Consider the following 27493-nt stretch of genomic DNA (forward strand, 5'->3'; position numbering starts at 1 on the left):
TTTCTGTAAGCAGCCAAAGAAGAAAAGAGTCATTATCAGGTCCAATATATAGTTGGCAGCAAAACAGGGACACTTTGCTCGAAGGAGAAAATACAAACTATGAGATTGTTTCCCAAGATACATTTTCAAGGCTAATTATCTCGCAATAATGACATCATTATAATGATAGTGAGCCAGAGCTTGTGCTGTTGAAGTATGAAGTTTTTTTGTTCGCACAACACTCACTCACACTGCCTTTTCCAAACAGTTTTTATTCAACTGAAAAATAATAATTTTACAGACAATAACTAAAAAGAAAGAAGAAGCTTGAAGTCATTTTTACTAAGATTTCTGAATTTGGACACAAGCTTGAAAGCAAAAATGCCAGCCTACATGCTTCCACATCACTGAATACATTCAATCAAATGAAATATTCCAATTTATTTTTGAGGATATTTGGCTCCCCTCAGCTCAGCTAAGTGATTTCCTACCTTCCCCTGACTTCTGACAGCACTGAGAGGCGGTGTGAACTTCTTGTTGTCAGCTGTGGGTTTTGTGCACAGGTGGAAAGTGCAGCGGCGAGAGGAAAAGCCGAGTTGAGAGAAAGTGAAAGTCGTGACCCTGACCGAAATAGTTTTTGTGATTGCAAAGAATCCTTGTCTGTGGCGGAAGAAGCCGGCACCCACTCCTTCGTCTTCTTCTTTTTCATCTGAATTATAGCAGAGCAGTGGATGGTGATGGTTGAATTTTAGCCGCACTGTGATGAAGTTCCTTGATCTTTGGGGGTATTTAATTCATTGGACGAACAGTGGAGCATTGTTAAATGTTTTTCAAGAGTATTTGCTATATCATATGTCACAAAAGAGCTGAAATGTTGAATCAACTGGTCAGATATCAGGAAAAAAGCTGGAAACACTTCTAGGAATTTTTTAGATTTTTTTAAGACAAATGTCAGTTTTTTCAAGTCGAGACAGTTCCATTTATGCTACCAAATACCATAAATACTGAATTTGTCTCATGCAACTTTACAATCTATGCAAACCCTCAATTTGATTGTGGAAAAAATATGCATCTGATATGCAAAGGACCAACATAGTAAAATGACAATATGGACAATGAGGATATGAAAATTACAGGCTGGAAACTAGAGCTACAAGTAGCAATTATTATAATTTTTCAAATAATAACTTGATCATGTTTGTCTACAGATTGCACAGAAAAATTCTATTTTTTCCCCTTTGCTGTCTTGTTTTGTTTGAACGCATTTGCCGTCTATTCTCATATCTAAAAGATGAATCATATCTGAAGCTAGAAGCCAATATTTGATGAAAAAAAGAGTTAAAATGATAAATGTCACTAAGTAATGAAGATGCCACCTCCATGCAGCAGGATGCATGCAGAATAAAGGATGAATGTATTACCTTTAACATAATCAATAGACTGAGTGTCAATCACCTGTTGGAGCCCTAATCAAGTTATATATTTGTAAAGACTTTATTTATCTGCTACCCCAACTATTATATGGTGACAATCTAAACTAAACACATTGAATTTCTCACAAGGGCCTTCTTTAGCACAGGGTCACAGATCAAATCAAGGATCTGGTTTAGTTATAAGCCTTTTACGTTTTGCATACTGCAGAATTTGCAGTTGCTAAACATGGCACAGCATACGGGGGCATATGTGGGACAAAGGACAGTGGCCACGGCTTTGTAGAGCACTGAGAGGGGAGCCGGGGGGCCGATCTGCACCAAGTTCAGCCGGGCAACCTGAGAGCCGGCTTTGTCTCCGCGAGCAGCCGATCACTCAGCGCAGTTTCGGTTGAAAACCATTCGGAGGGGTAGAGGGCAGCCTCTGCTGTCCCGAGTCTGGGAATAATCAGCTCTTGTTAGACTCGGCAGCTTTTTAGCACCGCAAACAGCTTTTACATGACACTCGATAATAAATCACAGTTATGAATTTGATCCAAGCAGATTGTTAGAGCAGTGAGTTGCGACAAACCAACTCTGAAATTGTTTCAAATGCGTGAAATATGTTTTTTTTTTTCCCCTTCTTAAACCCGCACAATTTTCACACAGTTAGGGCTTGTCTCTCTCTGTGCTTAACAGTCATTAATCATAATCAGTTAGCTGCTTCCATAACTTAACAGAACATAAAAAAGCTCAGAGGAGATCAGTCGTTTAAAGGATCAGCCCCTTTCTGTGCAGTGATACACATGAGCTGTCGCCCCTGTAAACTATTCTTCCAGGGCAAATATGCTTGGCGTGTGTTTTTCGTCGAGCGTGACGCGACACACCCAGTCGCAAGCATTCGTGCGCTGCCGTCTGGTTCCCTTAACATCCTGTCATTTGCTTTTTTGTCTGCGCATAAAGAAGACATCAAGTGAGCTCATGGCAGACAGTTGAGTGATAGAAGAGCTCACTGCTGATGACAGACACAGAAAAAAAGAGCCAATCCCTAAAACTACAGTCAGCCACTAAGTAGGCTTTTGTGCAATCTTTTTTTTTTTTCTCCCACATGCCGTCTGGCTGGAGGCCTGTCTGGAGTGTCTGGCCCGGGGGTTACTCATCACGAGCACAGCTGCCGGCATCAGGCCGTCCCCTTGATTACGGGGCTGCTGCTGAGTCGGCTGGGCGTTCCAGTCTTATCCTTTATCACCAGGTACATTTACCCTGGCAATGCGCCACTCGATTTCCTGCAGATGCACTCGATTGACTCAAAACCGGAGTGTGCAGGCAGATGAGCTCGGTAGTTTCCGTGTAAGGTCGCTATTGCCATCTGGATTCTGTTTCCTCAGACAGACTTAGGTGTGTTGCTAAGCGGAGCTTTGAAGCAGGCATGTATCGGATCAGTGCGGGACTTATATAAAAAAGTAAAAGAACCTCACGACTGCTTGCATGAATGTGACCCAAGCATTTGTACTTTTCAGCATGAGGCATTTTAAAACAGAAGACATCAGAATCACAAGGGCATCAGGAGTCACTACTTCATTAGAGATGTCCCGTCCTGCTAATTTACTATCATCTAAAATCTACTTTTATTTCCCCGTAAGGCTGTTATCTTTCTCCTCTCTGTCTGACAGTATCATATATATTCTGTATTAGCTTATGCATGGAAGCCCTGGGTGTTTTTACTGGCTGCACCCAGGGCCGGATTAATCTGCCAGAAGGCCTTGGGGCAAGAGGGAACTTGAGGGCCCCCTGTTGGCCCCCTCTGTGCCAGAGCACAGTATATGCAGTAGAAAACGTATAGTGAGGGACTGCAGCTAATAATGATCTTTTTTTAAGGATTATTTATTTATTAATGATTTGAATACTAAGATAGCGAAAAAAAACTTTTGCAACTCAACAACTTTTTTTTCCAATCACAGAAGACTACAAAAACAAGGACATATATACATTTACAAAGCTGGAACCAGTGATTTTAAAAATAATTATTTTAATGATGTTTACATTCTTTAACTGGAACCACAGTTTGAATTTTTGCCAACCCGAGGTGATTCTGTTTTGCGTAAAAAAAAAAAGTAAAGTAAAATGTCTTTCTGAGTATTTCTAGGATAACAATGTTTTGACAATAGAAGCTCAGTGCAATTTATGCACTTTTTGTATTCAATATCAATACCTATTGTGAGAGTGTTGGCTACTTTACCAAATATAATAGACAGAATTATTTTACCAAATAATCAGTTTAATGACTTCTTGTTTCAGCTTTCAGTATTTGGCATCTTTGTTACATTTTCATCTAAATCTACAGAGACCAATTAGTACTCTTACATTTTAATGCACTTTGTGTTGCCTTTGAAATTTATTTGGCAATATTTATTATTTTAGTGCTCTATCACCTACAAATATAAGTAAGCCATGATTTTTTAAACATATATATATATTGTGGCTTTCCAGTAGTAAATGAATATTGTGTTTGTGTAAATGTGCAGTTTATGAGATTGTCACAACCTAACACGATTGGTTTTGCAGTTCTAACTGCAGTTTTTCATGACCTAGAGCTATTGTAGACTTTTTGTGGATCAATTTATGGGCATTTCCCGGCATTCAGACAGACATATTTGGTATCAGTGAAAAATCTGCCATTTCACCTAGAATTTGTAACAGCGGTCTGTAGGTTTAAACAAAGCTTTAACCACACAGTGTGAACTTGTGCTGAGGAATCTGTGGAGTTGAAGAGGTTAAAGCTGCCTGTGTTTTTTTCCTTACGTTTTTCCCTGGTTGTTGTCTCCGGCTAGTTTATTTCCATTTTTCAAAGATGAAGGTGATCCCCCTAGAATGAGGTGCGTTTGCACTTTTGCAGATTTGTCCCACTTGCTGTGAGGCGGATTGTTTTCTGTCTTCTTGCAAAATGAAATATCAAAACAGCAGCCCAGTGCTGAAATAACCAAACTTGGAATGTGTGTCTGTCACTTCATCTGGTGGAGCGCTGAACTTGTTGACAGATTCTAGGTGCTCAGCAACCCGACTGCAGCGCCGAGGGAGCGAACTCTGCACCTTACGCAACCATCCGCAGTCGCTATGAGTGGGGTCATTCTCGGTACATGCCGGGCTCGTATTGGACTGTGATCTGATTTAACTGTATCTTGTCTCGCAGAACTGCAGGCCTGGCCTAGATCTGTTGGCAATCAGCAGCATGTTGGACTAGACTGCTCCGTGCAAAATTACAGAGGCGGCTGGAGGGGCCCTGGATGTGATTTCCCTGGGATGGAGCCCATCCAAGACTGTGATTAAAGAGCATATGAGCACTGATTAATATGATCATCTTCCTGATGACAGACGCATTTCTATAATAAATGGATGTTTATGATGCCAGCCCTCAGCAATCATATGTCCCCGCGTTCTGCAAAACAGCAACAATGGGTTTAATTTGAAATTTCAATATTTCTCCTGCCGGATGCCAAACATTAGATTTATTTGGTGATGATAAGGGAATGAGAGCAGCGTTGGGAGCAGCTGCCTCTGTGTGAAGCCACAGATAAGTGTGACTATAGGGGTCGCAATCTCAAAATAATAGCAGTGCCTCAGGATTCTGACCCGGTGCACACCATCAGTCCACAGCGCAGTGCATTTTGTGAATTATCTCACTTATCAATCCCCGTGGAGCTCAGATGTCTAATCAGGGTTTCAGATTGGAGCGCGGGGCCCTCAGGCTGTGCTTTGACATTTAAGGGAAGCAAAGAGGTGGAAGGCCGTTTGGCTGCTTAGCGGCTCCTGTAAATATCCACAGTCACCGCGCCGGGCTCTCGCTGTAATCGGCTCTGTGAATTTTCACTCCGCGGTCTTTGTTTTATTAAGATAAACGATAAAGCCACTGTGTGTGCAAACGCATATCTCTGCTTAGCCTGGTCATGTATTCGAAAAGACATGCCTTGCAGCTGCTTGTAGCAGAAAGGTCAGTGAGGCAGCGGATAAGCAAAGCCAAGCATGTACATTATAACAAGTACCAGGGCTTTCATTTCTCATCTGGCCTGTGCCTGTTTGTTTCACAGTGTATTCTCTCTGACAGTCCATGTGCTGAGCCCGAGTTAGATAGCATCATTATAACACAGCTCACCAGCAAAAGGGATTTGGACAGGCATGGCATACTTTCATGACTTCATCAGGCTGTCTGGGCAATGAATTCTGCAGATCTCAGGAAATTCAGCAATTAAGAATGAGGATATCAGGCTGTAGATCATACCGCCAGGCAGTTCCTGGGGATTTGCTCTGATTAAGTGGGTTCAGATGGAAAACGGTCCGCGAACAAAACCGAGGTTTATTATTTACAAACTCGAGGGGCTTTTCCTCCTGTTTTTGACCGTGTCGTTTTCGTTCCAGCGACCTCCCTGAAACGATCTCAAAGTGTTTCGTTGCATCCTAGCACACCACCTCACATCGCATTACCTCCAGCACACACATGCTGGCCTGCTGTGTATTGTCATGATAATTATGATTGCCAGAGTAAGTCAACAAATGTTCTTATTTGGCAGCCTGGGACGTTCATTACAAACATCCGGTCCCTGTGTTTCGTATGTGAGCAAGTCAGGATTTGAAATCAAGAGGCTCGGTTTAATGTTTGCGGTAAATGCTTGGTTTTGGTACAATCAAGCTGCAGCACACATTTAGTTTATGCTCCATGTCATTGTTCTGAGTCATACCGCTGTTTCCCATCTTTCCAGCTAATCATTATGACCTTCTAAAACATGACCTGATTTCTGAGAGAGAGCAGGAAATTACTATCCGCACCTGGCATTATTAAAAGGCGTTTCGACCGATTGCTTGTGATCATATTTGCCTTGCTGCTTTGATTTTATAGCATATCGTATGTGGTAAACTGTGAAAAGATTAAACCTGCATTTGCAATTGGCAATAAAGCCAGAGAAGATGATTGCTGCGGCTTTACTACTTGTGGTCACGTATGTCCCTGAACACCTCAGAATTTGGCTCGAGTCTCAGTGAGTCCAGTGAGATTAGCCGGAGTGATAATGGTGGTGAGGTTTCTGGCTTTCTCTGTGGGATAATTTTCGACGCTTTTGCATTTCATTTGAAATTTTCTCATCCATCTTCTTTCACTGGAAGCAAATTTTGAACCTTTGCCAGCAGGAGATGATGCTATTTTGTATAAACAACGTAAAAAAAAAGGCATTTTGAGCAATTTAAAGGATACTCATGTTTTGACAATAGAAATTGAGCACAATTTGTGCACTGTTTGTTTTTATTTGTTTAATGTCTATGGTTTATGGGGTGTTATTGCTTTAAATAGTGGATATACAGAATTTTTGCAATAACGGATGCAAAAACATGCCTTGATTATGCAAGAACAGTCATTACCACATTGTTATGTTAAACATATAGTTTATCAACTGAATTCCCAAAAATACCACTATATTGTCATATATATTAATATTGTGAAATGACTTCAACCACTAACTTAGCTGTGCAACACAATATTAGCTTGCAGATCGATGTCAATGATCGTAAAAATGGGAAAACAAGACATGGCGATGCAAAGAATGGCAAATATATGTGTAGGATCATTAAAAAACAATGCTAAAATGACATTTGTTCACCAGTTGTACTTTAGTACATCTTGGTCAGATATCATAATTAATATTAGCCCCATTATTAGAAGTAGTGTCCAGTATCCAACATCGATTGGGCTCCCGATTGTGATATTAAATTGCAAGAACAGCAACAGAAGATGGAAATCGTTCCTAAAAATGTGTATGTTGTGTGCAAGCAAACCAAAAATGCCCCGACCTTGTATACTATCAGCATTTATATACACCTGTCTGTATGTGAGAGGGTCACCCCATGATGCATTTTTGCTGTGAACACGGCTATGTTTCACCATTACAGGTGGGCGATTATGTAAATTCAGGCCTTGCTACAATAGAGTCAAAATTGCTCTATTCTTGCCCGACAAGACGGAAAATAAATGTGGCTATTTCAGACCCAATTCCAGCTGACTTGAAGAAATCAGGGAGTGTGCTAAGAGCTGCTGATGATAGGCTGCCAGCCCTGCTCCCTAATTTGGACACTGACACAGGAAAGCTGAGTGCTCCTTCAATAAGCGGGGTCCCTGCTGGTTTCACAATTATGTAACAAAGCTGACCAATGATTTCTGCATCTGTTACACTACCGAATGGCATTTTGATATTATATGAGAGCAAGTGGCTCGGAGCACCGCTCCAGGTTAAAATGAACTCCCTGTCAGGAGGCATTGGAGGGGCAATCATGCACAGTGCGCCTTGTGTGTGCATGTCAGTGTAGCATGAATGCAATTTCCCCCGCTGACCTTCCACTGTGATTCTGATTCCTGGCTTCACAGTAGCGCACTGGGCTATACTTAAGCTGTTAGGTGTGGGCGATGCACTCAGCGACTCAAACGACAAGAAAAAAAAAACATTTACTTGCTTGAGCGCAAGGGGAGGGGGGGAATTGAAGGAGGGATTCTATTAAGTGAAGAAATTCTCATTGACATCTAATGTGCTCATTTTGTGGCCAAACACACCCCAGCATCATTTGATAAGCATGTCTCTATCAAGCCTCGCTGCTACAGTTAAGAAAAAAGCTCCGGTGGCAGAAAGAAATGGATTTGATTCCTTTCTGTTGATCCACAGAGCTGATGTGTATATATGATAGTGGGGTCCTTGAACTGGGAAATAATGAAGAGGCGGGGATATGATGGCTGTGTTGAGCTGTCAGCAATGAATGCATCAGATATGTATTAATAACCATCCCATCACCTCTGGAGCTGTCAGCCCTATAGAACATGAAAGCATGAAAGACCCAGCCTAGGTCTCCTTCAAATCAGGCCTAGCTAATTGCTTTCAAACAGAGCCGCCTTTGACCTCCCCGCATGGTCACTAAAGGTGTCCCTGTCTCAACCGGCATTGTTATGCAGTGAGCACCCTGTCCTCTGCCAGGCTCTTTAAATCTCTATTTTCAAACACGCCTGGTTCAAGGGTATTTCGCACACCTCTACCTGAAAGTGGTCGCGATGAATAGGAATTATCAGGTCATCAGAATGTTCCAGAAATGATCCTGTTAGCCATTGATTGTGAACATGCTGCAGTGTTAGCTATGCCTGGCCGGAATCCACATGATCTTTGCAATGGGGAGCTTGTAGAGGAATTAGGTTGATCAGATTGGTTGATGTAGATGCCTATGAGGGTGTCGGCTTGGATTTAAAAGCGAGGGGACACGATGAAGTTGTCTGACTTGAATGCAAAGATTGCTGGCAGGAAAACCAGAACAAACAAAAGAAGCAATAAAGAGTCATGTGTTCAGTTGTCTCCACGAGCAACACCTTCAGCGTTTTTTCCTGTTTGTGTCTAAGGAGAGGTGACACGTCGGCGGCTGGTAAAATACAATGCCGTGCGGAGTCGCAGAGGCACCAGGGAGACACTCTCCTCTGTAGCCCCAAGAGCAAGAAGCTTGTCACACCAATTTTGACAGTTCCCCTCACATTCATCAGAGCTCAGGTCTATTATTGTCCTCCGTCCTTTACTCTGTGACTCACTGAGCGTGCTCCGGTTGCTAAAGGGGAAGCTGCTTTTCATTCAAGCACGCTGTAGGTGTGTTGCCCACGGAGTAGGTGAATGGCCTCCACTAGCTGCAAGCTGGTTTCAGTCTGGCCAGTTACCACAACCAGACAGGTGGAGAGTAGTTGGGGGGCCAGATGACAATCACCCATGCCCACACTCGTTCCACAGACAAGTGAATGCCCACACAACATGCATAAATATACACACAGGCACTCTGGCTGTAGAAAACCAGCTGGGGTCGCATTAAATTTTGAAAAAATTATTGCACTGTTTTAAAATTCTAATTGGATCCTCCACGCAGGTAGTCAACAAACATCCCCCGCCGAGAGAGGACAACGTGGAGAGCAGCAGGTCATGGTGGAAGTGACGATGCTGCTGAATCTGGCAACCCACGTATAATTCCCAAATCATGCAAGCAATTTTTCCATGCCAGAATGGCGTGTTTATTTCCGGTTAAAGTGGTTGTTATTTTTTAACCATGAGCAAAACTTACTCAGGAACCAAAACTTTGACTTCAGTGATACAATCCAGCTGTTTTGTGCAAAGAAGTCAGCATACTAGTTTTCTGTGCTTCTGGATTATTTTTTTTTAAAATGTTGACAAAACCTGTTAGTCTGTCAAAAAAGATGGTTGGTTGCATTGATGGAAATGGAAGATCAAGTAGTATTGGAGCTTCTCCCAGATCAAGTATTTCGGGTTTCAGGCGGTGAAGCGAGTCTCCACAAATTGCTGGCAGTTTGTTCCCAGATTCCTGAACATGCCAAAGTGTCCCTCAGCAAGAGACTGATCCCAAAGTTGATCCACCACTACCACTGGTGTGTGTAAATGCCTAAAGAGAAACACTGTGAAGTGCTTTGAGTACTGCTGAGATAGAAAAGTGCTGTACTTTGTAAGTATAGGCCATTTATCACATCTAAAAGGTTAGTTCTCGTCTCCGCACCAACAAAAGACACTACACTGCCGCGTTGCATGATGGGGATTGTTGGATCCAGTGTTTTTTAGGCGTACCCCATACACACTACTACAACTTAACACATCTAAAAAGCCCAGCATATCTTTAAGTCATGATTTGGCCTACTGGTGTCTAGTTGTAGACCCTTGGTGTACTAATTAGTTGTAGAACTGTAGAATCCCATATTTAGGACTAGAAATCTCAGCCTATGTGCTTCTGTTTGGACCATTCATTGTTCGTTTAATCTGCCTCCCATGAGTCACTGCAGCACAAAATAACTGGGTTGCACCTTTAACCTAATGTCTCCTCTAAAGAATGTTTGGGTCCATAGTAAGCAATCAGCGTTTTCAGGATATCATGCCGAGATCACTCCTCAAACGTCAGTTTTCTTCATAGCTGCCAGCATTTAGCAGCAGTCACTTTCTGCACTGTTATGGGAGTCACAACATAAAATAGAAGTAATCGTGATTATGTCATACCTTGTTAGTATCAACCCAGCCTGGGACCTAACTGTCGCCAGTCTTTTGTTTCACAGGCTACTGGAGTTGATGTGTTAAAAAGGCTTCAGTCTAATAACCAGACTCCCCTGAACTGTATATATTCAGCTCTGCAGTGTTGAAAAAAGGGAAACCGAATAGACCTACACAGTATGTTAAATGCATCAATAGCTGTCAATGTTTGAAAAATTTGATATGATAGAGAGCCGAGCCAGCTGGAAAAGCAAGATTTTAAGTACGTTAACATAGATTCTTTAGAAATACCTATACAGCCTTGAGGTGATGAAAAACTTTAATTCAAGTGTCATGTGCTTTTATGTAGCACATAATGTTGTAAGTGAAAAAAGCCCCCAGTACATCCAAATGTCTCCTGTCAAACACATCTCAGTTCCATATTTGATATTGTGAGGTACAGTCTTGCTTTGTTTGTTTCTGTGTCTATTTTGAACCCGGAGGATTTTATTCGGATTATTCCTTCAAAAAAAAAAAGACATTGTAATCTCCTGTTCAAATTAAAAACCTGTTAAAAACCTTTAAACACTGTTAAACACCAGAAATCTTGTGCACCTCAACACAGATGGTGCCGGAGGCGTTAAGATACACAAGCGCATCTTGAAAACAGCAGTAATTAATATATGAGTTTATAGCATTCGTACGGTCCATGAGGCGAGCACGGAGGCAGAGAAAGACGCTTATGTAATGAACTACCTCCGCTCTGCTTTTTGCCTCGGAGTCGAAATCAGTTGGCTGAGTGAAAGAGGAGGATATTAAAAATGTACCGTCTAATGTATTCATAAGATATTCAAATGCAGAGCACGGTGGAAACTGGCTTCTGGATCAGTTAGCTTTACAGGGGAAGGTGTTCAGGGTCACTAACACATTTTCTAATATTGCAAAATGAATGCACAAATGCCTGCCCAAACAGTCTCTTTAAGACTGGCATAACAATTATACAATTTTCCGCTGTGCTAAGCCCCACAGGTAGGCTAAAAGTCTGAGAGTGGCTGACTGGTTCTGGTCTCCATGATATCAAGTCAGTCATTAATGGCTGTCACACATTGCCACCTGAGTGATTCGCCGGGGAGCCGGAGAGCCAGAGGAGCATTCTGACTCGGAATTAATGCAGAACTGTGGTCTTTTCTATTCGGAAATTCTAAAACGATCACCTTTTCGCCCATGTCTGTTAGTACTGTTCTCTGATCTCATGATCTCTGTGGGAACACTGGGCAACAGCTTTCTGTCACCCGTGAAGAGGTGAGGGAGGAGGGGTGAGGCTGGGCTGAGTCATTGCTGCTTCAGCCGTGGGGCAAAAGGGGTAAATGGGGCAGATACGGTGGCTGAGTCCACTTCACACTGTGCTGTGGGGTAAAGTAACTCACCACGCTGCACTGTTTGTTCCTCCGTGGATAAGGCAACATCACCCCTGCTACATAAAAACCACGTATCTCTGAGAGGTACACGGTTTTAGAAATGAGGAGAACTTCCTCTCTTTGCAAGAACTGTTGTTTTTATATTTTTTTAAATTAGCACAGGGATGACAAAACTCATATGCGCATGTTTGGTATTTTGGTCCACGCTCCAGGCCAGTAATTTTAGAACTCCGGTCTGACCAAAAAACACTACCAAGTTGCATAAGAGGAAGTGTAACATGCAGCATTTTCGGAGCTCACTGGTTTATCGAAAAACGCTACAGATCATCTCAGTGTTTTGGAGGTTGTACCACACAAGGGATTAGGACTCATCCTATCTCAGATATTTCAGCACATCTTAAAAATAGCAAACCTGGTCCCAGGTTGGGTAGTTTGAGACACAACCAATTTGCGTCGTATAAAGTGTGGGATCCAGCAATATCCGAGATTACATCCTGCCAAAGAGTCACCTTGATGCATCTCAAATATCTCAGGATATTATAAAAAGCCACATCTGGAGTTTGTGGCCTGTTCCTTCTTTAAGTTACAGTATCTCAAGTATAGAGTTCAGTGTTTTGGAACTTGTCCCAGAGTAGGAACTACAACTCAGGATATCTCAGCATATCTACAAAAGCAGATCTGGTCCCAGGACTAGTAGCTAGAGACGCTCCCAAGCTGCATTATGGGATATGTGGGATACAGCATTTTCAGAGTTTACCCCAAACCTGGTGAAAGTAAGGATAGCTTCAGTAACTCAGGATATTCAAAAATCATCCATCAACCGTGGTTTTGACAGTTTGAGACAACCAGTCCCTTTGGTTGAAATACTACTGAGTTGCAGGGGGAATTGTTTGTTCCAGTGTTTTTGGAGCCAGAATAAAAATGAAGGGATGTCTTTCCATCTGCTTCATCAATTTTGACTGTACTTTGTCTTGTTCGTGACCATGAAACCTCCTTTTTGTATTAAGACGTGACATTTTAAACATTTTTGGAATAGGTAGAGAGGCTGACAAGAGCAAAAAAAAGTATATAATTTGGAACCAGAAACAACAATTAAGCTTTCTATACAGCTGGAAGCAATACAGATTAAAGCAAAGAGTTGGACTGCATTATGAGCAGCGTTGGTGTGAATCATTGTGCTTGTTTTTCTGCCTTTTTGATTTCTTTTTTCAAAAGCATGTGAGTTCCTTTCTTTCTCATTGATTGTTTTTTTTTAATATTAAAACAAGCTGCATAATATGCCGCCAAAACAGCTCTGACCCGTTGAGGCCTGGATACAGGACCTCTAGGGGTGTCCTGTGGTGTCTGGCACCGGGATGTTGGCAGCAGATCCTGTGTTCCTGTGGGTTGTCGGGTGGGGCCTCTGTGGATCGAGCTTGTTCTGGCTCATCCCATAGATGCTCGAAGGGATTGAGATGTGGGGAATTTGGAGGCAAGGTCGACGCCTTAGGCCGGTGTTGCCGTGGGGGACGTGTGCTTAGTCTGCAGTGACGTTTAGATGGATTTTATGAGCTAAAGCAGCATCCACATGAAGGCCTGGACCCAAGGTTTTTGAGGAGAGCACTGCACTGTGACAGGATGATCGATGTATGTGGTGCATTCAATGTTGTGACCGATTAGTGTATATGCATTTTATAGGGCCCAAGTATTGTGATAATTTTGGTCAGAACCAGCTCAGTCACCATTCAGTCTTTGTTTTGAGGCCTGTGTTGCGATACAAAACATGATAGAAACGATACACAGAAGTAATTGGTTATTTTAAGACCATGTTTCAATGAGTCTAATCACATTTTACAAACTGTAAAAAGTCTCTCGTTTCTGGTCATAAGCAAAGGACATTGCCAAAGTAGTGAAGTGGTTTCTCTCTATGCTCATGCAGGATAGAAAAAGGCATCAGCAGGGGATGAAAGCAAATGTCAGATTAAAGCAGTAAATACAGACAAGAAGCATCATTTAGCGGCCATAAACCCGAACCAGAATTAGGATCGTGAAGAGAAAAGTCCATATTTCAAGGACACCGTCTGGATGGGGGCAGAGAAAGCAGCCAAATTGGATGAAGTTAAGCCGCACTAACTGCTTGTTGTGACTCGGGAGAGAAAACTCAATCGTCCCTTTGACCAGCCGGCTGCGCTGAGAAAGGATACATTGTTCCTGTGTTTTGGGTGGATTATGAGAGGACGTGTCACAACAGCAGGTTTTTGACAAGGTCTCGGGTGTCTGCTGTCGTGCGCATTACTGTCAGGAATGCCGATGAGGCCTAATGAGGTTTTAATCCAGCCAGAGTCATTAGTGGCAGGTCATCTTAAAACAATCTGGGGTCACTCTGTATTAAGGCTACAGAGGTCCACTCCCACTGGGTCACTGAGCATGGCACTGACACTTCAGCAGCTTCTGGTCGTCCATTAAAAGGGGTTGTGTCTAGCTGGCTGTTGTTCCACTTAAAGAAGTAAAGAAAAGTAGGACATCTCTGTCACTTGACTTAATGTTACGGCTTCACAATTAACCAGATTTAAGAACATACTAAACAGCCAAATGGTAACTTGGTTGATCTGCTTCATCATTTGTAAATTGCTTTCAATGACATGATCAACTAAATGTGTATCATTACAGTGTCATTTAAGAATTCGCATCTGCTTTTTTTTTTTTTTTTTGGTGTAAATTCCTCATTTATAACCGTTGGATCCGTTTGAAAGCGCTTTGCAGATTTTGTCAAAGGCGCAGGAAACAAATCAAAGCACGGCTTCTGACGAGTGGCTTTTACCTTAGAGTTCAAGTCATCCCCAGGACGGCTTTTCAAACTTACTAAGATGTGCTAATTAATATGTTTTGCCCCAAGAGCAGTGTGAGTCATCAAGATTTCACAGTATGTTTACAGAAAGGATTTCGGGGATGTTTAAAGTGCAGATTTGCAGTAAGCATATTTTTTTGAAAGCATCATCTCCTCCGGGTGAGGTTTAGTAATCCAAAAAGCTTGCCCTCTTTTTCCCTCACTGGGGTCTTTAAGAAAAGTGCTGTAAAATGATGGTGATTATAATCAAGATGACGACGATAATGATGTACTGTAAAGGTAATGGAAGATGTACTGCGAGCATCGAGCACAGCTGCCGAGCTTGTGGCGACTGCGACGCGCTGCAGAAAATCGAAATCCTGTGAAGACTTTAAAGCCTTTTTTATTACATGAAGTAAAACTCCACAATAGAAGAGTTTGAATCTAGTCATAATAAGAATGCAATCTTAGCAAGAGGAAAGTAAGGCACTTATTGCACCTAATTTGAGAAAAACAAACTGATTTTAGAAAATACTTCACCGAAGTTTGTCTGTTTTGGAAACAGGTTGGAACATTCGACTTTCTTCGATCGACATTTTACTCATCAAACGTTATTAGGTTTACAACAGATGTGAGATGAAGTGTACAAGGCAGAAACTGTCCCTCGAGTCTGCCTTTCTCTCTAGTTTCCCATTTTACTGTCTTTCTGCTTAGTGTTTTGGGTTTCAGGCTTCCGCTTTTTTTGCTCAGTCTTCAAGCTTTGATAAACTACACTTCCAGTGACGGCAGGGAGGTGTTTTCTCCTGCTATGTGCTACCTGGACAACCACATGTATCTAACAAAGTTAGCATCTTCATGGTTTACACAGTGGAGGTTTTAGCATTTAAAGAGTCACTTTTTCCCCAGGAGTCCATAGTAAAGCAGAACAAAATGTATTCATGAGGGAATGCAACATTGACTTTCATTAGCTACATGGACACAAGAACTGAAGGCAAATTCATGCTTTCCACATTTGCATATCTGCAAGATTCCATGTGATATACAGCGCCCTCCATAATTATTGCCCCCCTGGTTAAGATATGTTCTTTAGCTTCTAATAAATTCTGTTATTTTTCAAAAAAATATGGGACACAATGATAAAAAGGAGAAAAATCCAACCTTTAATTCAAGTGCATTAATTCAGTGGGGGGGGGGATCACACATTAAAAAATAATACTTTTACATCAAAACATGTGTGCCACAATTATTAGCACGACTGATGATAATACTTTGAACAACCCCCTTTTGCCAACAAAACAGCACCTAATCTTCTCCTATAATACATTTGTCTACAATTTTCAGTGTGAGAGTATGCTTCTGCAATAAAAATTGAAATTATTTTAAGACTTTCAACACATCTTAACCAGGGGTGCCAACAATTATGGAGGGCGCTGTATATATTTTGTCATCTGCCCAAGGCTAAGAGAATCCACACGGACATCCACAAGAAGGTCCCTATATGATCTTATGCTTGTGACTGCACACATTGCAAGCGTGCTGAGAAAACAAATGGTGTTAAGAACAAATGCTTGTTATAATTAGAAGTGCAAGTAAATTCTCCATCACCCATACTTTTAAAATTCATCATGAAAAGATTTAGGATTTAAGTGATCCCTGCATTACCTTGGTGGTGCTTTGATTTGCGTTGAATTGTGGCGAACAAACAAAATACGAAGTTCTAAAATCTCCAGAAATCCTGTGCCGTGTCTAAACACGTGTATGGTGCAACTTAGAAATAGTGACTTTCACATGTCAGCCTTTCAGAAACTACAGATGCCCTGTGTTTTTTTTTTTAATGTTTAATTTTGAAGGGCAATGCGACTGACTGCGTGTCGGACCTGCATGTATTTCCAGTTTCTGGAAAAATCAGCATTGGTCAGCTCACTGGCATGCAAAGTAATATAAAAATTGCAACGTAGCGAAGTGCAACATCCAGACAACATGAGCTGCAGTTTTTAAAAAATGTATATTTTGAAACAACTTATCATAAAATTTTAAGCATTGTGGTGCAACGCATAATATTTTCCAACATGCTTGTTTGGCATACACTGCAGTAGAAATTGCATCATCACTTATTTATGGGTTTTCAGTGGAAAGTAAATGTCAGAGTCCACTGAAATTGTGCCCCATGTTTACAGTAGATTCTTTTTAAATTTTATTTAATCTATGCTTCTATATTCTGCCCTATTTATTTTGCACGTAATCATGCATGATGATGCAGTAGAGGTTGTTCCAAAAGAACCAGTGGTGCTTCTCATGAGCGGTAAGAATAGCAGGAGCACCAGCAGTAGCCATGTTATCGTTAGTGTTTAAATGAGAAGCATAATCACTTTAGTTGGTGCTACAGGACGAGTGTAGCGGCAACAGCAGCAGTACAGTAGCAGATTATTGCATTGTAGCAGATGTTTTTTCACTGGAAGCAGTACTTGTGCCAGTTGATACAGCAATACACTGTTGGGTAGTTGCAGTAAAGAGACCTCACATGGCACAAATGTAACCTTAAGCTCCATCTACACAAGGTCGTTAAGTTCAGTACCATCGATTACCTGTGGCATTAGTATGACAACTAAAAAATATATCTGTGCTGTGTGCTGTTTAGCAAATCTAAATACGCTAGCACTTTATTCAGACACTTCAAATGAGTCACGCAAAGAGCCAGACATAATTTGTGTGCATAAGACTGGTGTCAGAAGGTTACAGGTACACCCCGCTCCCTCTCAGAGGCTTTCTGAGTAGCTTTGTCATCAGGGAGAGTAAGTGGCTGCTTGTTCCACTGGAAATGTTGGAATTAATTGAACTGAGTTGTCATTCATAATCTACATGTTGCAGTTTTCCACTGGCTGGGATAACGCTACCTTCCGCCGTGCGCGCTTTAATTGAAATTTCGATCATGAGGTGTAAACATTTAGAGGCGGCCCCGTGAATATTCATCAGCCGACGAGGGCCGCTGAGTGTTGGCGGAGGAGTTGGTTGCGGCTGATTTGTGGCCAGCTTTATGCGTGCGTGTGCCGAGAGGGTTTGCCCTCCACTTATTGACATGTTCTTCTCTAAACAGCTCCGTCCCAGGTCAGCGAGGTCATCAAGGAGAAAGTGCAGCAGCGCAGCATCCAGCTCTCCTGGCAGGAGCCTCAGCAGCCCAACGGCGTCATCACGGAATACGAGATCAAATACTACGAAAAAGTGAGTACATTTGTTTGTCTTCGCCTCTTTGTGGAACCCTCCGTCTCTCAGCTTCACATCCACTTTTGCCGACTCTTCATTTTGTATTCTATCTGCATGCTGCTGTGAATGGAATTCACAAGATTCTGCAAGTACCGTCTTTGTCTCATAATTGCAATAATGAATGAGATGCTCATAAGATTTTAATCAGACTGGTCCTTCATAGCCACCCCCCCCCCACACACACACACATCAACGCACATGCGAGTACACACACACACACACACACACACACACACACACACACACACACACACACACACACACACACACACACAATCCATGGCTGTTGCACTGCCAGAATTAGCAATCTGTTACCGTTATCTCCTTTCCCCTTCCACATAGATTATCCCGCCGCTTCCCTGTGTTTCAAGTCTGAACACATCAGCTTTTTACAGCGAGGTTTAATGGAGCGAATTTAACCCGGCAAATCAAAGGCAGGGTAGCAGAGCTCTGATGCCAGTCCTGCTGGCCACAGCCTCTCGCACACACTGACGAATCAGTCTCCTGTGTCACGTACTGTGGCTGTGGTCTGCCCAGCTGTAAAAGTGGAAAATTGGAAACAACGACTACACCCCTAACAGACCCTGGCATTCCATTTGGGCTTTTGCCGAGCGAAACATTTACAGATCAACAACAAAGTACACAATGCATACAGCCCGTGCATCCCAATGCATTCCTTGATATGGAAGATATTTTCGGATGCATTTATGTTCTCTACGTGGCGCCCTGCCTAATGGTATGATCATCATTTCAGTTGAAATTGTAGCTCATTTGTAAAATACAACCAGTATAAAGCCAAAAAAAGGAACACATAACGTTGGCTTCATTTTTATGAATACCTTAAATTCTATAAATAAAAGTCAAACATAGCTGTATTGAAACTCAATCACTGTTATAGTATATATTAAATGCTAATAAAATGCAGCATTTTCAACTGATGTGTTGCCTTAGAAATATAAAATGAAAAGGTGGTATTATGAACTTTGAGCAACTGTATGGCTTTTAATGTGAAGGGCACGTGGTTCATTGATGGTATAGCAATAAAAGAATTCAAAAACTATTGACAGCTAAAAATATTAAGTTTAATTGCTAATAAAATTAGAATCTTTGTGGAGGTCATGTGGCAAAAATGCCATGAATCATATGGTATTAATACATTAATGCGAAATTTGACAAGATCCATTTAAACTTAAAAAACCTTGGAAAATTAGCAATAAAAGTCACTCTCTAATGGAAGTCTTATTTAAGTAAAGATCAGTGTATGATATAGAAAACGAATATGAAAAAGGCCACTAACCTTGAATGAGTTTGTCTCAAATCGCCACATTTCGTTGTTTCTCCAGTTGGATGAAACATTGCTATATCAGGTTCATTCCGTTTAGAAAGTGCAGGTAATTACATCCTCTGAAGTATATCTGCCGTGTGTTCAAAGCAAAGACTTTCTAGATAACAACACTTCAATAGGACTCAATTATGAGCTAGTTTTCTCAGAGCGGTTAGATGTTCTTTTTCCGGGCTAATTGGTAAAAACTTTTGGGGGGAGAAAGTTTTTAAAAAAAGATGATTTCCTCTCTGTGCAGGATCAAAAGGATCGGATCTATTCCACAGTGAGGTCCAAGTCCACGTCGGCGACAGTGAACAACCTGAAGCCCAACACGGCCTACATCTTCCAGATCAGGGCTTTCACAGAGGCAGGATACGGCACCTACGGCCCCAGACTGGAGATAACCACCAAGGAGGAGGCCACAGGTAGCGTTTACTGTTGTGTCACTTCTGCTTCACATGTTTTATGACCTGATTAGAAAGTGGATCCTGAGCAGATATGAACAGCGTGGTTTATGCTCAACAAGTTTTCAACAGTGGAATGCAATTTAAAGCTTGATGTTTCTCCACATGTGTTTGACACACATTTGTGCTCTAATAATGAAGCGCTAACAGCAAAACTACAGTTGCTTCAGATCAGATTTTTCTGGCCTTTAACACTAACTTTGTTTGCAATCTGACCCATGTCCCATTGCACACACAGCTAATACGCCCCTGTTTTTGTCAAACTCTGTCTTATTCTTTTGTTTCATTGAGAGTTTAGACCAACGACGCATTAATGTGGGCCTCGTCTCACTATAAGAACAGCATTCAGTTGTTAAAAGAAATCATGCAGTATTGCCCATGCAATTCTAATTGTAGTTTTCCTTGGTTTGAACTTCCTCTCATGTGATTGATTTGAACTTGGACCAGAGCGCCTACTTTTTTAAATTTACAAATTCTGCTTTAGATTTTACATTGAAAAGTGTCCCTAATGTATTTTTCCTGTTTCAATAAGCTTGTGAACCCCAAACAATTTCACATTTTCACTCACTGTGGGCTAATTTTTCACAGCACCGTTTTTAATCTCTTTCCATATTTACCAACTATTAGCTCTGTGTAAACATGGCCTGCACTTCAACTGAAAAGTCTCTGAATTTTTGTCACAAGACTGTTGGTCAAAGCTCAGTCAGTCATGGTTTCCAAGTTGAGCAGAGGAATGGAGAATTTTTAATATTACCCGACTAGTGCTAAAGGTCTTTTTTTTTCCGACTATTTTTAAAAATAAGACATCTCGAAAAACAAGAATTTGACAAAGCATTGCCATTGGTGGTTCCAACCACATGGCACACACGAGTAGTTCAAAGACCTTCAAGGAAGCTGAAAATCCAAAGATTCTTTCTGTTTTCACAGTTCCTGGCTCTGATAAATGGTGTCATTTTTGCTTTTTTGTTTTTACAACTAATCTGCCTTTCAAATCTGCCGGTGGATTTGGGGTTCACAGTTTTAATATATACAGAGAGGAAAACCTACTAGAAAGCAGAATTATCCATTTTCCACCAATGTCAACAAAAACTGGACATATAGAAGCTTTTTAAAAGTAGAATTTATAGGAGAGCTCTCACATTAGATTGCAGTAGACTGCACAGGTGTTCCTAATAATGTGAGTGCAGATTTGCATATGAGGAGAATAAAAATCTGAAGAAAACTGAATACAGAAGAGGGAGCAATATAAATGCTTTACAAAACTGAATAATAAACATATAAAACACATTCTGGTGATAGCTTTTTTGCATGAATATACATTATTTATGCAGTCAAGATGGAAAACCATATCTCTTTGTTTCCATACTCCTCATCTGGAAATCATCTGGAATCATTTTCTGTCCAGCTTGGTTTTTCATTGATATTGTGCCAATATACAATCAGCTCAAACTGTTTATTTTGCACATGTGATGCTAATAGTGCAACAGCAAAAGTCATCTGTCAGTGAAATCTGATGGAGATTCGGTGCAGCTGTAAAAGCGCTGATGAACTGGGTGTTACATGACAAAAGCAGTAAAACGGAGAGAATTTGCACCTGTCCGATCCTATTTTATATGAAAAGCTCACTTGAGGCTGCCTGACTCCAAATGCACAAGTCTGCAGACTTTGAACCGAAGCAGTGCATCAGCCCGTCATTTTGGAGCGTAAAACAAAAATTTATGCACAACCTGTTAATGTGTCCAGCTACTGTAGTAATAGCCCAGGGAAATTATTTGCTTTCGAGCAAAGCAAACACAAATTGCTTTGACTTTATGCTGACAACACGTCATGGGAAAAATCACTAAGCACAAGGACAAGCTACTGTAGTGTCAAGAGGATAAACTCATTTAAATCTAATCAGTTACATTAGCTCTGCCCTGAGTCTCGCAGTGCCTCGTTGTGAGCTTTGCAGGGGGGTTGATGCAGCGATGGGGGTTTGTGTTATGGATCAGAAGCATCCTTAGATATTGTGAACATAGACAAACATGAGAATTGGAGACCATTTCTGTCTTGTATGCTTTCAAAATTCCAATAAACAGAGCCATATATATTCATTCGAGCAAACTTAATCAAGAATGTGTAAAGTTCCATCTGTTTCACATTTATGAAAAGACAGAACTTGACCTTTGATAATGGTTGATAAACAACCTGTGTTAAGGTCCCTTGTTGGATGGTATTTATTATGTTTTTTTAATCATACACTACCGTTCAAAAGCTTGGGCTCACTTAGAAATGCACTTATTTTTGAAAGAAAAGCAGTTTTTTCAATGAACATAAACTAATCAGAAATACAGTCTAGACATTGCTAACGTGTTAATGACTATTCTGGCTGGAAACAGTTTATTTTTAATGGAATATCTACATAGGAGCCCATTTCCAGCAACCATCACTCCTGTGCTCTGATGCTACATTGTGTTAGCTAATTGTGTTGAAAGGCTAATTGATGATTAGAAAACCCTTGTGCGATTATGTTAGCACATGGATGAAAGTGTGAGTTTTCATGGACAAACGGTAGTGCATACTTAGCGTATTTTAGGTATTCAACTACCTGTAAGTCACCTATCCGTTTATTTCTCCTCCCTTTAGAACTCCACGATCCGACCCGCCCACGCAAAAAAAAAAAAAAAAAGCTCTCCCACCCGCCTCCCATCCAATGTTTCCGCACAAAAGGGCACATTAATTACTCACACCATATGCAGAGTGTGTCCTGTAACAAGGTTAGAAGCTTGTAGTCCAGTCAAAGTGTCCTTGACCGGCACGGCGAACCATCAGCCTCCTCCGTGACGGCCTCGAGAGGGAGACCTGCAAGTGTGTAATATGACAGTCGAGTGCTCTTACTTCCCCTCCCAAAATAGGCGATTGGTAATATCGAAGCTTGATTGAGTAACAGCTGAGGGAATGTCGGCACATTTTTCAGCCCTCCCCCCAACCCTTCCTCTCCTCTCCTCCTGTCAGACAGTATAGTATTTCTCAGCATTTATACAGTGCAGATTCGCTTGATTTAAAATGCATGAATTTCCTTCCCTCCTCTCCCCTCCGCTTCTTCTCTCATACACCACTTGCGTTGACTTTATACGCGGCCGGTCGTTCTTCAGCGATCGGCAGTTTGTCAATGCAAACAGTCTGAGCACTGTGAGAGCTCTGAATGGGAAACAATTCAACCTGAATGTGTCTTTGTTTGAGATGAAGGGCATCGCCGTCGCCGTCTGGGACTATTAAGCCCACTTTCTGAAACAGTAGAGCCGTGTGTATAAGGACGGCTCAAAAATAGAAGCGTCCCTCCTCCACTCTCACTCTCTCTCTCTCTCTCTCGGAGGGGACGGGGTGGGCTTGGAGATGGGGGTTGGGGGAGGAAGAAGGGTGATCAATCTCCACGCCGCTCATTGGGCTCAATTACTGTACATCCTGCAGATCTTTGATGTGCTGAAGTTCACACAGAATGATTTTTTTTCTCCTCCCCCCTGTCTTTTCTGTCCATGTCATCAGCTGCGATTGTCTCCAGCGAGCAGAACCCCGTCATCATCATCGCGGTGGTGGCCGTGGCGGGGACCATCATCCTGGTGTTCATGGTGTTTGGCTTCATCATCGGGAGAAGGTACGCTCTCGCGGGCCCCATTGACTCTCCGCTCCTGTGAGTCTGCGCTTGTCAATTAGCCTTTCTGTCACTCACAGGCCTCCACGTCTGTGGAGTTGTCACACGCGCACACACGTGCACCCATCATCTCGTGGCATGCTGTGCTAATGGGTTGTGATGCATCATTTTCTCCACATCAAGCCCCCACCAACAACTTTTTTTTTTAAGCTATTTCTGCAGAGCCATAATGAGACAAGTACTCCAGTGTGAGAAAGCTTTGGCTCTGCATTCCTTGTGTTTTCAGTGTGTAAGATCCTGAGTGCAGGACAAAGCATGGCGCTCATTTTTTCCTTTTTGTTTTCCTGCCATAAAAAAAGCACCAAGTCTGTCATCAGATATTACCATTTTCATCTGTGTTTTCATCTGCACGGAAGGAATTTCATCCAAACTTGCTTTTCATGATAGATTGAGCTGTGTTATTTTAAACCTTGGTATATCTTGTGTCTGAGATCGCCCTCTTTTTGTTGAGGTATAGATCCAAAGAGACTTTCATTTTCCAGAGATATCAATTAAAGATCAAGCAAAAGCAGGTGCAAGCAAGAGCTGCTAATGGAAACTAGGTCTTCAGAAGCCGTAATACCCATTAACTCCTTCGAAATTTAGATGTTTTAGCCTCTTAAACTTTAAATGGTTTCATTAAAATGCTTTATATACATGAAGTAAAGTTTCAGAAATAGTCCAGTGAATATTTTTTCCTCTGTTAACTTCTTTCGAAGTGCATTAAAGAGAAAAAACACAGCTAAATCACACCAGTATTCGCAGTAAGCACCCTTTGCCTTTACAACAGTTTGTCAAGCTACTTGCCAGGTACGTTGTTCCAGCATCCTGGAGACCTTGCTACAGTTCTTTTGTGGATTTAGTCTGTCTCAGTGTATCTCCACGTAATCCCAGACTGACTCCACAATGTTGAGATCACGGCTTTGAGGGGGCTGCACCACCTGTTGCAGGAATGCTCGCTCCGCTTGCAGCTGAAGATAGTTTTTTTTTTTTTTAGTATTCTAGTTGGATGTTTGGACTTGTTGTCTACAGCCGACTGAATTTGGGATCATATCATGTAGTGGAAGCATCTAAAATGCTTAAATCTTTCGCACAATACTGCATATATGCATAATTAGCCATCTGGTAGTTCACAGCTAACTCTGTGGTAGCATTACTTGTCCTGTTTGCATTACATTCAATGCAAACAACCTCAAATCACAGACATCCTGAAAGGACAGCTACTGCTTCAGGTATGTTTTCCCCTGATTTGAGGTTTTCTTTGAGCAACATCCTCATTTTAACACAGTAGATCAGAAAAATAAAACATCATTATAGGTTTATGTCGTAGCCATCAATTTCAATTACAGTTTTGCTTCTGAAAAACACTTTTCAAAAGTTATTGTACACTAACTCTAACCTGTGACTGACTGTTTTAAACAACAGAACAGCTCATTTGAAGTCATAGCTAACGCCATAAATTCTCGTTAAGGCTTATTCATTGGAGTTTTTTTTTAAAAATCCAAGAACCAGATGATGATTCTGTGAGTTGGACGAGAGTTTTATGCCTCTCCAAAGCCTTCGAGTTCTCAAACTGTCAGCTACAAAACACAGTCTGTGCACAAAATAAATTGGGACTTTTACTTCGGGATGCTCAAAATAGCTCCCTCAACTTCTGTACTCCTTAAAAAAGTGGAAAAACAATAGGAGCGTTACAGTTCATTTTGCGACATTACCAAGGCTCAGAAAGTCCCGTCGACATGGTTCATGTAATGTATAACTGGAACACAGACACTTCACTCCGCTCATACAGGAAAAGGACCCAGATGTCACAGAAGCCTGTCTAAAACACATACAGTACACTATCAACCAATTCTGTAGCATATTCGGCTCTTATTCTGAATAAAGCCGCAAACCAACCTACTAAACCAAGAAGAATTGTGCTCAAGAAAATCAAAACATGTAGCACGAACAGTGGACACGCTACAGACATGTGTACAGTGCATGTCCGTCATTTGTGGCTTATTTCACCTCCCCATGTCATCGCTTTTTTCCCCAGTTTGTGCTCAAAGACCAACCTTGTGCAGTAAATCACCTGCTCGAGGGAACCTTCAACACGTTAATATTACAGATTAATATTACAAGACATGTTGAACAGTCCTTTACAGTGCATGTATTATTTGATATGTTACATGATTAGAGACTTGAGCTACTTTCCCCGGGTCTCGGCTGCTGGGTTCACAGTTCCTGCTGCTCAGCTGGGGTTTCTTAAGAGATTTGTCATGCGCGGCATTAGTTGCCGCATTAAAATTCTTGTAATTTAGGGGCGTTTATTTCCTCTGCACAATCAGTTGATTCTGCCACTCTCTTCCTCTCCCCCCGTGCAGGCACTGCGGGTACAGCAAAGCTGATCAGGAGGGAGATGAGGAGCTCTACTTCCAGTGTGAGTGTTGCATTCATCATCCTAAACGCACACATGCTGTATATACTACTTATGCACACAACCATAGATAGAAAGAGACGTCTCCATCGATGCACACTGAAAAGAAGTATTAGCACCTGCAGGCTTGGCTGTTTTATCCCCGTTCGAGGCAAAGCCAGTCTCTATCAGGCCAACATCGGCTGCTGATTGGCTAGACTTGATGTGTGGAGATGAAGAAGTCAGGAGACTGTAAAGGCATGCATGTGACAGCTTCCAGTGAGGGAGTAAAAAGGCTGACCAGTGAATAAAGAAAGTTCTTTTCAAAAATGTTACCACGCTTAAGTCAGATGGTTTTAGCGAGTGACAGATTTTCTGGCGAGCACACAGTTTGCTCTATCATACGTGCTGCTTCTATCAGTAAGAGCTGTTCTTTTTTTTTTTCTTAACTGATACACCGCACCTAATGATACCCCAGGAGATACAGCTGCAGACAGCTTCCCCAAGTGGAGCCGTAATGATCCGCACTGTAGGCAAACTGCTGATTTGGAAACAAAGGGTCAGGAGTGTCACAAAGTGCACGACTAGAGCCGAGGCGGCCCAGGTTGGCTGCCGCTAAGTATCTGACAGATCCACCTCAGCAGCTCACAAGTCCCTCCTGCTGAAAAAAAAAAAAACACAAAAAAAGTGGAAGAAAATACAAATAAGGCGAGTGTCGGGGCTTAATGGAGGGATCTGCCGTGCAATATCAAATGACGAGAGGCTGCCAGGGCGACAGAAGCTAGATAGCGTGCAAATCCAACATGTAGACCCAATTTGTCTGCCATGTAGAGGCGAGGAAGTCGTGATAAGACATCTCCTATCAGATCTGCTGACATCTTGGATGGACGAAGCAATTATGGGAGCAAGTGGAGGGAAATGTCGGCTCCCCTCGTCGGAGCACAATGCATTTGCTGTATTTCTTGGTCAGCGTCGCCTTTTCTGTACGTACAGAGCATCTCTCCAACTGGACGTGCTCTGTGGTGTTGTTTTTGGTCCAGTGTTTATCCACAGTGTTATGGCTGTACCAACTCATTAAATTTTAAAGTTGACAGTTTATGTTGCTATCAGTGGATTTGAAAATGCACCGCGTAATAGCCCCCACGAGTGGTCTGTTAACGTAGTAGTGCATAATGTTGTAATTTGCTCTTAATTTAGAGCACTGCGCAAAACACTCACCCCAACCCCATCGCTGGCCTTCTTCTAACCTTGTTTGTTTTCCTTATTTTCCACAAAAACTCATGGATATTCATGAACGGCTTCCATATCATTGTTGTTGGAAATTGCACCGGCTTAATTTTTTTATTTTTTTTTTACGAAGTCCCACATCTCTCGCCTGAGGCATCAGTCTCGAACAAAAGAAGGCTGCAGCAGAGTTTCACACAAACCCTCATTTAGCTTCATTCAGAGGCGTTTTCTGTAAGAGAAAATGTTGCATTTGCATCTGTCCTTTACCAGCGCGTCGCTCTTTCTTTCGTGTTCACTACTGGTTCTTGCATATGTCTGCTCATTGTCATCTGTAAATCAAAATGTAGATTGAAGGGCTGATTCTTAAGCCCTGAGTGGTGTCTCTTCCAGCAGTGAGATGAAAAGCGATGAGCAGAAATGGTACAACGATGTAAGAGGGAGGACTACTTTAATGTATCGGAATTACAATAATATATGTTATTTCAATTGCATTGAAGGTGTGGAAGATCTC

The 27493-nt window shown here is 41.8% G+C and overlaps 1 protein-coding gene across 8 annotated transcripts in view; it reads left to right on the top strand.

The window, feature by feature from the left end:
- Positions 1 to 27493, top strand: part of epha7 (eph receptor A7) — a 96080-nt gene that overhangs the window by 52269 nt on the left and 16318 nt on the right. For 5 of the 8 annotated variants that reach the window (XM_022193790.2, XM_022193794.2, XM_022193792.2 and 2 more), the window contains exons 6-9: positions 17733 to 17857; positions 19480 to 19648; positions 23213 to 23321; positions 25724 to 25779. In XM_022193790.2, the coding sequence (XP_022049482.1) occupies positions 17733 to 17857; positions 19480 to 19648; positions 23213 to 23321; positions 25724 to 25779 (459 nt within the window). Of the gene's footprint in view, positions 1 to 17732; positions 17858 to 19479; positions 19649 to 23212; positions 23358 to 25723; positions 25780 to 27493 lie in introns of all 8 variants that reach the window. The other 3 variants (XM_022193788.2, XM_022193793.2, XM_022193789.2) reach the window with 1 other exon arrangement.

The sequence above is a fragment of the Acanthochromis polyacanthus genome, chromosome 16, assembly GCF_021347895.1.
Source record: "Acanthochromis polyacanthus isolate Apoly-LR-REF ecotype Palm Island chromosome 16, KAUST_Apoly_ChrSc, whole genome shotgun sequence".
Lineage (NCBI taxonomy): Eukaryota > Metazoa > Chordata > Actinopteri > Pomacentridae > Acanthochromis > Acanthochromis polyacanthus.